This window comes from Pelecanus crispus, chromosome 3 (genome assembly GCF_030463565.1).
Source record: "Pelecanus crispus isolate bPelCri1 chromosome 3, bPelCri1.pri, whole genome shotgun sequence".
NCBI classification, from domain to species: Eukaryota; Metazoa; Chordata; class Aves; order Pelecaniformes; family Pelecanidae; genus Pelecanus; species Pelecanus crispus.
In genome coordinates, this window is record NC_134645.1 from 80916130 (window position 1) to 80931652 (window position 15523).

General features: G+C 36.8%; 1 protein-coding gene across 1 annotated transcript in view; it reads right to left on the bottom strand.

The window, feature by feature from the left end:
- The window catches only part of AFG1L (AFG1 like ATPase), a 75576-nt gene that overhangs the window by 24306 nt on the left and 35747 nt on the right, over positions 1-15523 (bottom strand). The window contains exon 7 of the mRNA XM_075707009.1: positions 15245-15303. Within this exon, the coding sequence (XP_075563124.1) occupies positions 15245-15303 (59 nt within the window). The remainder of the gene's footprint in view (positions 1-15244; positions 15304-15523) is intronic.

The following is a 15523-nucleotide window of genomic DNA, read 5'->3' on the forward strand; positions in this document are numbered from 1 at the left end:
AAAGTTCTATATCAAAAAGATTTTAATTTTTCTAATGTCTGAATTGACTCAGAAAAGGATCTTATCTTTTTTTTTCCCCCCCCCCCTTTAAACAACCTGTAAGATTCCAGGTGTGATATAGATGTCCCTGACTAGTCACAACAATTGCTTCTGTTAGAAAACTCAAAACCAGCTGCACTAAAAGGCGGGTTTTTTTACTCAGGGCCTGAGGCTGAGAACAAAATTCTCACTAACCTCAGTGTGATCAAGATTTTACACCCTCTGGCAAAGGGAATAGCTCTGCTTATCTGTTATTACTACTGCCAACATACACAACTTTTGGGTGTTATATAGCTAGAAGCAAAAGAAGCTATAAAAGAAAGGAGGAAAAGTTATAATATTTTAGAAAATATACCTCTATCAACAATTTAATTAAAGCAATAAAACTTTTTTTTGTAGGTAATTCAGCACTATTAAAATTCTTTGGATTGCTAGAATCCACTAAATTACTCTGCTTCTTCACTGCGCTATGAACTATTAGTTTATCTTTAATACTCTTGTTAAGCATTTCATATTCTGTGTGTCAAATTTTTCAAAGCCTCTTCGAGGCCATTCAAATATCAAAATTGGAAATGTCAAATCTCATTTATAGCAACTACATTGCAGGGAAAAAAAAAGCTTAAATTTTAGAAGAACTATCATCAGTGATTTAAGGAACAATGGCCCCTTTGAACAAATGCATTGCACAGGACTTATAGATTACAAGTATCTGCAGGAGTGACTGTGATGACTCATGGCACTAATTTTTTTGCCCTTGGCTATTACTGAAGGCTCTGTACCTATTTTAAACCTCCAACTTCTCTGCAAAGATATACAGCTGAAGAAAAAAAGGTGAAAAAAAAATCATCCTGAAAGCACTGAATCCCAAGAAAATCCATGTATCTTTAATTCCAGCAAGTGAAAAAGCCATGCTAATCAAATCATTATCTTGGGCTAAGGCTACTGCAAACACAATAGCATTGGTGCTACAATATTATTATAATCTATTCCCTTTCTTTTCGTGAAAGCTTACAAAGAAAGAGAATAACAGAGCAGAAGAAAAAAGTTCCAGAGGCATGTAATAATATGCACAAGGGAGGGAGGATGTTTAAGCTTTTCTTCAGCATCAGTCTGGCAGTCAAGGCTAGAAGGAAGATTCCTGAAATTTCACAGCAAAGCTGGTGTACTTAGCTTTTCTTTGCCAGGCACTGATGCTCAGCATTCTTCCACCTAATGTTTTATTTTTCCAAACTAGTTGATTAGCTCAAGTACTATTTTCTTCATGTTAGTAGGGAAGAAAACCCAAACATATTGCTACAGCTACGTGGACTATGAAATTATTTAGATTAACTTTAGATACATGGATATTTAGTAACACTGTTCACCATTTTGTTTTTTTTTTTCCCGGAAACAACAGATAGGAAATTTTGCATTAATTCAGCCTCAGCTCTTTGGCCTTCAAGATGGGTTTACAAACTCTACCGCTCTCTCAGGGTGTTGTGTTGCAAACAGAGTGAAGAATGAACACAGAACTACATATACTTAAGAGTGTGGCATGATTATGGTAAGGCTGAAAGAAAAAAAAAAAGTGCACCTGAACAGTGAGCTGGTGTAAATTTATCGTGCCGATATTCACAGCGGTGCTTGTGGCTCAGCTGCTAATGACTGCTGAGTAGGGCAGACGTCGTGTGCACTCAAATACAGCCTGATACTGGGCTAGATTACGCAGGTCACTGCAGCTTGCTGAAATACATATCAGCACTTGGTGCTACAGTATTTTAGTCCACTCGTGTTCCGCTTACAAACTTATCACTCCTTAAAGGCACTGACAGGCTTTTATGTCCTCATGATTTAACATTACAATGAATGAATTCTGGAGGTAAGAACTGTACATGTAAATACTACCAACAGAGCTATGAAGTAGATGTGTTGCTTCTGTCTTCCCTTTCCTCTTTCTTCAAAATAATTAGCATTATCAGTATTCAGGAAAAATCACTATCATTAGTGACACTAGTTAAGAAGAGCTTGTGTACTCAAAAGCTTATTTGTGTTTTTGGGCCCTTTTTAAGCTACAAACATTCACCTAAATGAAAGACATTTCTTTTCCCTATGAACCTTGTCTCGTACGTGTACAATAATGTACTACTATTGATTCTAATGCGACATAACAGTACATAGTTTACTTAAAAAATATCTGCTAGATATTCTTGGCTATAGGACCTTTCAGCCAGAAAAGGCAATAGCAGCATCCTGTTCAGATATATATAAAATACAGTTATTATAGTCCTACTGATTTTTTGCTTCCTTAGGAGGTGAAAGTCAAGTGAACCAAACATCAACAAAATGGAAAACCAGAATTGATATAGAACAGTTTTCTGTGACACACGACATAAGCATAGAAGTAGGGGCCAGTTAACGGGAACACAGAGATACTTAGTCCTTTGGAAAACATTTAGCATTTTACTATCCTACTCCTTGGATGTTCCTAACTAACTTCCGGTTTTGGTTTGGGGCTTTTTTTGGCTTAATTCTGTCCTATCTTTCAAATACAGTTCTGTCTCCTATTTTTCAAACCAGCATTCTCAGTCAAATTCTGGTTTATATTTTACTCTGAATGTCTAGCATACTTTTCATCCATTGCTGTCTCAAGAACCACTGACTTGGACCTCGAAGCCAGTTTCTTCCTTTTTTTTTTTTTCTTTTTTATCCTCTCCAGACTGATGTTCTGTTCAGGAAGGTACTCCAGCCATTTAGAACCCATGTTCTAAATAAAATTAAAACAGCCACAAGGATTTCCTAAACCTTCTATAGGTTCATGTGAGTAAGTATCTACCACTGTTAGTCATTAATTATTTTTACTGAGACACTTCGAAGCTCACTCACACCTATTCTGTTAGGCACTGTATAAATATACCTAAAATGGATGGCCCCTGCCATTAAAACAAAACATGGTAATCTGCATAGCAACATGCTCCCAGAAACTATTCCTTTAAAACATGACTGCTGTTGTTAGATTATAAGCTTTGCAGGGTAGGAACAACCTTCTCCTTACATGAATTTATGACAGTAGAGTACAGATCTATAGGTGCTACTGGAAAATAACGTAGCACACACACACACAAAAAAAAATATCAAACAGAAGTGTGAATGAAGAAACCGATCATTAAATGACAACATGGAAGAAATTAAAGCCAACAAAACAGCATACAAACATGCACTGGTGCGGGCAACGCTATTTACACAAACTGAGCTCTACACAGCAGAGAAGAGAAAGGGTGTGACAGCAGTACCAGTGAACTGAAGGGCAGTAATGGGAGGATTGCTTGCACCGCCAGGCAGTAACAACAGCATTTCTCCTCCCAGTTAAGAATGTACCGGTGGAGACAGTTCTAAAGAGGAATTCAGCACATGGTCACCTTTACTCAAAGCCGGAGTCAGAAAGGTCACAGAGAAGCTATGCACTGAGCAGAGATCCAAAGTTTTTTCCTTTTGGGGTTTCCTTTGTAGACAAGGGTACCCACCACAGTTCTTTGTTTCTACACACATAAACATTCACTTATCACTTCACAGGAGTGCAGAGGGCAAGATGTTCGTATTAGTAAATAATATTTTCGGGAGAAATGCTTCAAATGTTAAAAAGACAGCATATAATCAGAATGTATAACAGAAGAAAATAAAGCACACCAAAATATTGTATACATCCAAGCTAATCACTTAAAATACTAGATTTACAAAAATGAAAACCAGATACATGGTTGCATAGTATGGAAAAACAAATACTGCTCACAACTGTAAGAATGAAATACTGAACCTCAGAGAGGGTGCATATGCCACTACCACCATGCATCTTCTCTCTCCCTCACAGATGTCAACGACATACTCCTGCATCATGGAACTAGAAAATCAAAACTATCATTTACAAACCCTGCAAACTCCAGAGGAAGGAAAAAAAAAAAAAAAAAAAAAAAAAAAAAAGGTAGGCTTCTCTACTTTTTACCCTTAATCTTTTTGCCACATGGGGGAAAACCCTACTAGGATTACATACAGAAGTTCTAGTTTCTCTCTCCATCTTTGGACTAACTTCTCCAGCACTGGACTGATTAAGCCCTACAGATGTGATTGCATCCTTACACTCACTAATCACCACCACAGAATCCTAATCAACAGCCAAAGAACTAACCGGAGTGCTCAGATTGTTAGTACTTAATTGTCAAAGCCACAACTGTAACTATTGGTTTCCATTTTTTAAGACAGAGATTTAAACTTTCAAGTTTCATTTACTTGGGCTAAACTTCTACTTTTCTTTTGAAATAAATACTTAAAAATGAAGCTACAGTTAGTCTAGTCTGTTCTTGTGGAACCATCTACAGTTTCCAACAGATTTTCTATTCTATTGAGATATTTCAAGTCTGACTTACCCTATTCAAATCAAATGCATAAAATTAATTAGTCATACAATTTATTTTGAAGTCATTTATGTATTTATGTATACAAAGAACAAATACAATTACAGAATTGAAAACGCAATTAGTAAGTTAAAAATACAGCATGATCATGCACTCATTTCCACTGAAGTGGCAGAAAAACTTTTTATTCCAGAAGGAAAAAAGACAGAAGCTCCAGGCTCAACTTGAGACAGAACACCTAAAACAATCTTCAGATAGAATAGATAAAATTAAGACTTTCAGCATACCTACTGTAGAAAGTTATTAAATATAGACTAATATAAATACATTTTTCTTCCTGTAAGCACCTCTAATATTCTACATTCTATCAAGAATGGTAGATCTTAAAATGTTTAACTGCTCAAGAAATTAAAGTATATGACATGATAGACTGTTAAGTAGAGGAACAAAGGTTTCAGAAAATTTCAAAAGGCAGTCAAAATTAACTGGATAACCTGCAAGTTCTCAAGATGTGTGTTTCCCATGTGTCACAAAAACCCCTCAAATGCTAACAGATGGCCTTGTGATCCACTGTACTAAATACAGTGTGTCCCTGTGAGCTCAAATATTGTCATCAGCTCATGACCCTTGATAACGCAGGTAAGTAGGTATCTCAAACCTTACTGAAGACCACTGTAAGTCAACCCAATTGTCATTCTCTGCTCTGAATTTTAATAGCATAAAAAAAAAAAGAACCAAGGTACAAAATCATACAAATCATCCTGTTGGCCCACAGGATCAGATAAACACCATCTGAGGACCCCCAAAGGAGGTGTAGGGAGACAGAGATGCAAGAGTGCTTCACCTTGGGATGATTAGTACCTTAATTCCCACACCTGCTGAGTTTCCTCAGCTTTTTAAACTCAGGTCAAACCAGACACCTGCAAACAGCAGTAGCACTGCATCTGCAGTAGCAAATACACTTTCCATATGAGCAAAGAAGGGTATAGTACTCTCCCCACACATGCAAAGCTGCACAATTAATACTCTTGGCCTCTGGTGTAGTTCTTAACAAGCACATTAGAACACTTACTATTAATAACGAAGCCATACCTACCAGAGAAGTGCAACTTCTAACCACTTTTTCTGAGCAAATTTCAGAATGTGAAACTGGTCCAACTGGGACTCATGAGCTGAGCAAAAGGTATCATAATTTCCACATAGCTATCATCTTCCTTTTTCAAATGCATCCTCAGCATCTATCTCTTTGTATTAGCTTATATATAAAAAAGAAAAACCACACACCCCATTAAAAAACACCCCACACCTGTCCTGCTGATTTGGTCTCTATTAACAATACACAGGATCAGCAATATTCCTTCCCTCCAGCAAACCAGAAAATGATGAGACTGTTCATTGGCAGTAATTCTTCTCATACATTTACATCCAGCCTAAGAGAGAAAAATTCTCTCACATCACACAACATGTACACACAATGAGACCCCTCAGCCAGCAACAGAGGAAGAGTTTCTCAGGTAAACAGAGCTCACTAGACTTAACCAGTCTTATTTTCATTATTTGACTCCATGTAGTGTTAGATTATCCACTAGAATATTATTACTCCTTTCTTAGAATTCTTTCTTAAGTGATTTCAAGAGAAGGTTTCTTCATCAAAAGGATACCATTACAATTGACATTTTCCCAAATGATTCATAACTGTGGTAGAACAAGAATCCTCTCAAGCAAAAACACAGTGTGTCATGAAAAAATTATTTCTGACCTACAAAGCGTACCCACAGGTTTTAACTTCAGCATACTCTCACAGTCATCAGCAAGTGACAATCACCAGCACGTTTCAGAATGTGAAACTGGTCCAACTGGGACTCATGAGCTGGGCAGGTCTGTCCACAGCCTGCTGAGAGAAGCATACAAAGCTAAGTGCAGTGTTTCCTCTCTGGTGCACCTCTAAAAGGAGATCAACCAGACCATTAGTCATGAGCAAGCACAGTACAGGTGCAGGACCTTCAAAGGGCTGCTCCTTTTATCCATGCTTAAAAATGGCCTTGTTAAAAAAAAAAAAACCAAAAAAAAAAACCAAAACAAAACAAAAAAAGAGAGTAAATCAAGTTTGTAACACTCCTAACTTTCTGCTACACTGATCCACAGGAACGAGATGTACTCAGGAGGAGGGAGAAGGAGAAAGAGAATCATCAGGTATTTGGTGATAGATAAAAACTTGGTCCAAGTGTTGTTGGGTGTGCATACAGTTTTTGTCTCCCTGTTCAGATGTTGTTGAAACAGTAGACTTTAAAGAAAATGTCAATGAATCCTCAAAAGCACTATACATGACCTCTGGGGTAATTAGCAATCATTCAAAAGCAACAAGACTAAAATGTTCTATTCTTTATTACTGTCAGCTCTTGTCTTGATCAGCATTTTAATAAAGATGGTTCATTGCTAAGACAGTTTCATGAATCAGTCATAATTACATTCTGACACGCAGTGAATAGTAAAGCAAAACTAAATATCACTTCATCAACCTTTCTAACCTTTATGCAAGTATTAACTGTAAATAATTTTTACACAATCTTACAACAGAAAATCTGCATATTTCTTAGCTTTGTACATACTCTACCCTAACTGAATTTCCTGTGACCTATACCTGAAAAAAACCCTTACAATCAGGCATAATTACGTAGTCTTGCATGATATTCAGGTGTTGCCTTTCACAGACCAAATCAACTTCAAGTACAAAAGGCTATTTGTTCTACAAAATAGTGCAATGCTTTAAGGGGTTAACTAAATTTTTTTACAGACTTTTCCCCTATATTCTTCATTACCTGCAATAATGAAATGCCAGAAATTGCTACAATAGCCTTAGACACTTCATTCTCATTCCAATTTTAAACACTGTAACAACAACAACAAAAAAAACCCCACCCCACACAACCCAAAAAAACACACAAACAAATTCTGAGGAAAACTTTCAAAATGTCATCCAAGTATACTCTACAATATCAATGAAACTAATCATACTCAGGTTAATTTTGGATGACAAACATTTCATTTGTGATTTATTTTTAAATGGACCTAGAGCACAAAGATCTGGGAAGTGAAATACTGCCACATATAATTTTTTTAATTAATCTGTTACACTTGTGACAAGAACATTTAAACTCCAAACTGAAGAGTTTAACAGAGATAAATTTAGAGGTAAAATTAACTCAATGGAAGTTGCACAAGTTTACATTACAGCCTTCAAAACTTTAACAACTCAGAAACCCCCCTATTCTTGCTACCACAAGGAACATACGATCTATTGTACAACTTTTCAATAACTTATTTTAATGTCTAGCTACAAATCAGCTACCCCCTAAGAAGAGGAAAAATAGACAATTAACTTGTAAAATAATGGCACATGAATAAAGACAGAGACTCTTAAAATGTACTGTTCTGTGAATAGTATTTCAGATATTCAGACAAAAGTGAAAGAATTCAGGAGGTACAGATGTGGCTGTGCTGGGTAGGAGACAAGCAGCCTCTCCTTTTTCCAGTCAGGGAGCAGAAGAATGGCAGAGTAAACTTCTATGCAATAAGAATTACACTGAACTGCTCTCCCCATTTCACAGTACTTAAGGCGGGGGGGGGAACAAAACCACAAAACACTTCCTTGCAGAATAAGTATAAATACAAAAAAAAACCCAAAAAACCACCCAACCCAAAACCAACCCACAAACTACTGTATAACATTCAGTTTTGCTAAAGAACCAGTAATGACTGTAACTTTCAATCTCCTAATAAACAAGCTGTGGTGTTCTGTGAAAAACAAATGCCAAGAGTTCACTCCGAACTTATAACATGATGTTTCATAAGCTAAGGGTCAAATTCACCCCTACTACTCGTACTTCATTGGAATTACACCCTGGATGAAGTTATTTGTCTAGATTTTTTTGCTGTTGTTTTTCTTTTTAAAATTTGATTTGTATTTCTTTTCCCAGTATTAGCCTTTGCTCCTGCCAGAACTGTTGGCAGGCAGGGAAGAAAAAAAAAAAAAAAAAAAAGTAGTATTGATTTACAAAACTGGATTTCCCAGAATAAAAAAAAAATGCGATTAAGATCTAAACAAAGGCTAAAGATGGCTTACGCTTAGCTCTGATGAGGTCCACTACCTCATTACCAACAACTGAAAACTTCTGATGCATTTTGTTTCAAGGGAATCCAAAAGTCCTTGCTGTAAAGCAGTCTGGGGGGTGCAGGGTCCATTCACTCTTTCTGTATCACAACCATTATATAAGAAGTATAAAACACTGCCTTTATGCTGCCAAACCACAATGACTCTTCTTACATCAAAGCGTTTTCACCACTAGGGGTTTTTTGCTCTGAAATTTATTCAAGCCAAGGGCAGGGAGACAACAATTCATACACGCTAATTACACCTAATTATCTATTCCTTTTTTTTTTTTCTTCTTTCCACCAGCTTCGGCCAGTGTTATTTGCTATCTGGGTTTCTCACAACCTCCCCTTGCCCTGTCCATCCAACTCAACAGTAAAGTCTTTGAAGAAAACAGTTGTGGCTTCTTAGAATTTTAACAATATAAGGTTCAACTCAAATTAAATTATTCTATTATTAGTTTTGACACATTTATGTGTTAAATATGAAGGCCTCCTGGTTAATTTGGCAAATTCCTCACATCTCTTCATGGCTAGAATTGCCGGTAACACCCTCTCTTGTAGGGGCTTCTCCTCACGCTTTCTTTTCATGATCTAAATGAAATGTTTATTGGATTAAAGTTCTTCTCTGTAGACCTCCACGGTGGCCTGTGACAAAGAGCTTAAAAGCTTTATTAATTGGCTCGGGCTTTTTCGGGGGGAGGCAGGACCTCATTTCACATTACATCACAAGCAAATAAAACTGCCACGTGTAATTAGACTAATTTACCCTGATACAGCAGGAATCAACTATTCCATATCTATGATATGCTTTGATTTACTCATTTTAATCAAGGAGTAAACAAACCAAGCAAGAACTCAGGAAATCCTAACAATTAAAGGAAGTGAGAAGGCAGGGAGCCTGACACTGAGCTACAGCAGCAACTATTTTATCCTTAGATAAAGTTTTGATCTGCATCTAAATAAACTGTCCAGCAGCAAACATATGTGTGTAAAGCAAATGCAGAAGGTAAACAAACCAAACAGCTTAGTAGCTAGAGAACACACTAAAGCAATAGCTACATTATAAAATATTGTAACAGTTAAGTGCTCTGAACTACAGAATTCAAATAATCCTTGTGTTTAAATTTAACACACACACACAGAGGCTTAGAAGGCTGAACACAGAACAGGCTGGTAACTTCTAATCTGACAACTTGCTTTCTATATACAACATTTCATTAGTTGACAGTCTTACAAATTTGTCAAACTAAAATTGCCCAGAAATTATACTGATGTTCAGCATAAAAATACTTGCAATCATGCTATATTTTCTATTTTTAATTTTTTCTGTGTTTAATTAGGGACACTTCACAAAAGATGAGTACTTCTATTACTTGCAGAGAGAGAGAACAAGAACAAATACTCCTTCTACTTAGGAGTTTGCTTGGTTACATACTAAGAAGGGAAACAAAAGCCCCAACATCTTCAGTAATGAAAAAGTCAATTGATAGGCGAAGCCATCACAATATCAAAGGCCTAATCCCTGCAATTCTGACTCAGGTGACAGTTCACAGGGGTCAGAGTGGCTGACACTGACCTCAAAAGCAGGTTTTAACTATTCAACATACTGAAAGCTGCCGGGCTATCACACCATTAGACTGGAACAAACTGACAAATCAATTTCATCAAGGAGATGACTTTTTTTTTGGGGGGGGGGGTGGGGGGGGGTGGGGAGGGGGGTGGTGTAAAGAGGCAGATCCGTCAGTCAACAAATCCCTGCATTTCTCACACAGGTGGTTGGACAAAAGCTGAGTGCACCATCAAAGACATTTTATATCTACCAAATGCCTTTGTACAAAACTAACTCTCACAATTTCCTTAGGGACAGCTCTTAATGTTTTAAACAAGTATTTTTCACATATTCAAACTGTTATTGAAAAGTGAAAACAGTTTCAAATTCCTCCATTTCTTGCTTTGAAAGAAAGGGTGTATTTTAATTAAAACCAACCAGCGTAGGTAACAGTGTCAACAAATAATCATTAACCAATTTCAAGACAGACAGTGAACAGTACAGATACATTGTTTTCTATTTGAGAGGAGCGTACAATGCTTATTGTTAAGAGTCATTTTAATGAAAGAGTTTTAAAATAAATAATTATTTGGTCTCTAATAGCGGAAGGAAAAAAAGTTCACTATAGGAAACTTACAGTAATTTCATGTCCTAGTGACAACAGGTTTATGGTTGATTCTTTCTCTTTACTTAATACAAAATGCGGGTAGCCAAAGCCAAACATTTTATTTTAAACCTGTACCTTTTAAAGGTATACTCAGGCTATGAAAGGCCCTGAAACTTCCTGACTTTCAGTTAGAATTTAGTGCAGTGCAGGTCTACTGCATGAAGAAAACCTGACAAAATGCCGAAGTTACGTATTTGGTATTTTGACTTGGCTTGACTTTTTAAAACTTCATGATGTGGTTCCAGGAAACCTTTAGATACTCAAGAACTGCTCATTTAAGTCATAGATCACACACAACAAACTATTTGAGGAGCTTTCCTTCCTGTCTGAAGAATTAAGCATTGAACTGTTCACTGAATTAGAATTAGGATTCCAGAACAGTTAAGGCTTGATGTAAATGTCTTCATTAAATGCCTGCAAAAATTAAAATGTTGCTAAAATTATTGCCAAACGAGTAACATAAAGTGTGCTTCCCCCCCCCCCTTTTTTTTTTTTTAAGAGCCTCACTTCAGATCTTACATCAAGTTGTCAAAGATACATAGCTTTATTTGTAAACCAGTTTTAAAATGTTTAGAAAATTTTTATATTTCTTACTGGTTGAGTTTAACCATTTTGGGAGTATTTCTCCTCTAAGCATTTGAACAAAGTAACTGTGAGCAATTAATGTTTTTCTTTTCAAGAACTGCCTTTGTAAAAAAAAAAAAAAAAAAAAAAAAAAAAAATATCACTTAGGAGTTCCACGCACTTTAAAATGCTTGGTAAGACATGCTGCAAGATTACAAGCTCAATCAGAACGGACTGAATCTAATTGCAATTACAGAATTAAGAGATCTTCCTTCCTAATACTTCTTATCTCTGTAAACCTTCATCTTTATAAAATTTCATTGACTGAAGAAGCACTCTTATCTGCTGCAGAAGCCAAGCCCTTCCATAAAGAATATTGTTTCCCAAAGAATTTTAGCTACAACAACGAACCAATCAATTCAGAGTTTCTCCCTGTTTATGAAAACTACCACTTTAAGTTGCATGATTAAAGAATCACTGAAAAATTAGATCTCAAACTATTTAAGGTTTCAAAAGATCAGGATACTGTGACAGGGTCAGAATTGGGCAGGGGACACATGCAGGGCAGGAAGAGCTGCCCATGATCTTACTGGCCTGCCCAACTACACAGACCTGGAACTTTTATGTGGCCACAGCTGTAGGACCTGGAGCTTTTATGTGGCCCTAAAAAGTGGAACTTATCAATTGCACCTCCCACTGCAGGCATTCAGCAACCGCTTATCCCCAGTAATCTACCACCTAGAAGGGCAATACAGACAAACTTTGCAAGAGAACTATATCTTCCCTAGAGCGCTGTTTCACCTTTTTGCTGATTCCACAGAAATTGGTTTGTAGTTATCTTTGTCAGAAATATGAACCCAAATACAGATACTGGAATTATATAGTCTGAAGAAAATAAAACCAACAACAAAATCAAGGATGGACATGGGTAACTCTCGATGCAGGAAAGAAACCATTTCTTTGGATCATTTGAAGACAGGGAAAGATTTTTGTGTAACAGTTACCAGGGTATCTAGGAACTATGTGTTCCATTTATGAGGAATGGAAACAGTCTGAAATCGATTTCAAGTGAAGCATCTCTTCACAGAAATGTACTGTCAATACTTTCCATTCATCCCACCTTCCCAAGAATATTTACAGGAATTCAAAGCTCCTGTGTTGAACTTGAAGTACTTTTAGTGTTAAAGCCTTATTTTAGGATTTATGATCATAAAAGTTAATTTCTGAAACAAACAAACAAAACCAACCCACCCACTCACCCCCACTAAACCCCAAACAAAAGCCCTGCAGGAGGCTCTGAGCCCAGAGAAACCAAGACAGGAGTTAGTCCGAGCTGTCAAAGCCACTGCCAGGGAACAGGTTAGACGAGACTCACACCACCACAGACAGAGAGGGCTTGGAGTGAGGTAAAGGTAGAGAAGACAGTAAATCAAACATTCGCAAGCATCCAATGTAATATTCTTCCTTTATATTTCCACGCAAAACCCTGGAAGGTATAATCTTTATATTTCCTAAAGTCACACGTGGAATTATAAACAGCTGAGGCAGAAGCTACTCCATCCATTAACACCAATGCCATGATACAGATTAAACACATGTTGGGGAGGCCTATATCTGCATTTCTCAAACCACCACAGCGAGAGGATCAATTTAGTTCTATCCATGCCTCTGTAATGTAAAGGTCACTTGTTAAAACCTTACTTTAAAATACATTCCAGTGTGGGTTTTTTAATGCCTACTTCTGATGTGTTGAATTCAAAATGCAGATTTGGAAAATTTTTAATTATTATTTTTAATACCTTGCCATTACCCTTCCATTTTCCAACTAAGGTCAGAGAAGCGTTTGTTGGTAAGTTTCCTCTGAACCACCTTTCAGGCATTATGTTTTTAGGAAAGAATCATGTTAAGAATGGAAATCATGGAGAGAATGGAAAGAATCATGGTAAGAATCATGGTAAGGATGGCAGTAACATTTCCATCCAAGAATCATGGAAAGAATCATGGTAACATTTATTAAAGTGACATTAAACACAGGTACATTTAGAGCAGTGTTAGAACACAAAGATGTAGGGGAAAAAACCGACAAGTAATCCAGAATTTTAGAAGGGCCCTTGTGAATAGAGTGTTGAGTGAAACCTTTTTTCTCCATTCATCATTATGGTAATGTTCATCTACCTCTAGTCTGGGCTGTGCTACTTGTTTCTTTTCACACTACTCCATCCTCTGTTGCAGCTCTAAACCAATCCACCTTTACTGCTTCTCTCGGCGTTCTATCCACAAGGTCCCTTCTAAAAATTCAGATTACCTTCCCAGCCTTGATGAGGTGTTCTGTATGCATAAAATACATTTCACTTTTTTCCTGCAGCTAGCCAAAAAGAGAAAAAAGGAAACTACAAATAAGCATACATGATAGATATTCTTTAACTCTGATCATCAGTGAAATGAAAGAGCCTTACATTTATTAAGGAAGAAGACTAAGAGTCAACAGGGGAAGATATATAGAAAAGAAAGATTTGCCACAGATGCTGCATTTCAAAAAGCAAATACATATGAAACTACTACTATTCTTGAAAATGCTCTATGATCAGGACCTCTCCTGCATCCAATGCAGTCAGCTACAGAATAAACCCTTTTCAAGAACCTGAAGTGAAAGTGGTTGTTCATTTATTTTTATGTTTCCTACTTTTCTAAAGCCATCCAGGTAAGAACCATTTTCACTGGTAACCTCCCTGACTTTATACACTGCCATTCTGAGAGACTTAGGAGTGCTACATTCATGCCAATGGCATATTAACTTTGAAACCTGGTAATTGCTTAAATGTCAACATTAGATGGGATTTTCAAAGGTGCTTAGGCAGTTAAGCAATCTTATGATTCCAAAATCCCCACTGAAAACCCAAGGCACTGGTCAACTGCTTTACTGCTGACCACAAGAACATCCAACCAATGTATCTATTCAGCAACTCCAAATTTCTTCTCACTAAGCCAAATCTACTCTAAACTCTACCTTACTTTTCTTTTATCGTAGATATGGATATAGTTAACATTATTTATGTATTTATGCTGGCAATACTTCTGTGAGGTAGGGAAGTGCTGTTATTTCCATTTTGCCTGTCATGTCAATCCAGGCAGAGCAGGACACAGGAGCTGTATGCTAGCCCTCAGTAACGTAACAATACAATCATAGCTTGTGAATTAAAAATATCTGCAACTTGCCTGGAACTTAAAAGTGTGATTTCAGCATATGTTCTTTTTAATAGCAAAATAAGCAATGACTGTATTATTCACATTGAGAAAGGATGCTTCATTTTTTAATCTAAATGAAGCAATTATAGCTTACGGCCTGCCACACCACACCATGCAGACTCCAGGAAGCTTGCTTCAGAACTGGTGCTTGTTGAACCTTATGTGAAGCCTCACAAATACCCATTCAGGAAACCACTTACACATGAGAAAGACCCCCCCCAGAAACAAGGTAATTGAGGGGTACAATACTGAATACTACTTTCCTTACACCAAAGAACACCAAGTTTTTGTAGCATGTAGATGTAACATGTCCACAAGTACAACACAGTATAACTGTTAGAGGAATACTATGTTATACAGCATATACACACCAGTAAGAAAAGTCCTATCCAGACAAACAAATTCTGCTTCCTTAATCAAAAAGGTAACTTTTTGTCATACTAAAAGTGTCCAGCTTTCAGGACCTGTTAATTCTAGAGAGGAAGAGTTCCTTTTTGCCTTACCTTCAATTATTTTTGCCCCAAACAGTTAAAGCATATGCATCTTATCTGGAAACTAGTATCAAAGCAACCCTGTACAAATCTCTAATTTATTAATACAGCAGGCAAAATTGAAAAGCATTTAACAAATGACTCTCCTTACCTTCAGCACAGCAATGAATGGTACAAAATTAGCTCTCTGAAGACCATTTTTATAGAGATCTGAAAGAAAGGAAATCAGAACCATTTTGCTACTTAGTCTTAGGAACAATGTCAGCTTGTCTTTTAGTCTGGCAAATAAAACTCGGTGTTGCTAGAGAGAGGAGGAACAAAAGGCAAAAAAGGCAAGCTGAAACTGATTTCTCTTCTTTTGCTGTATGAAAATTCAATACATTCTTAATGAAGAAAGAAACATCCTGAGAAAGTCTGAAAAAGACAGGGA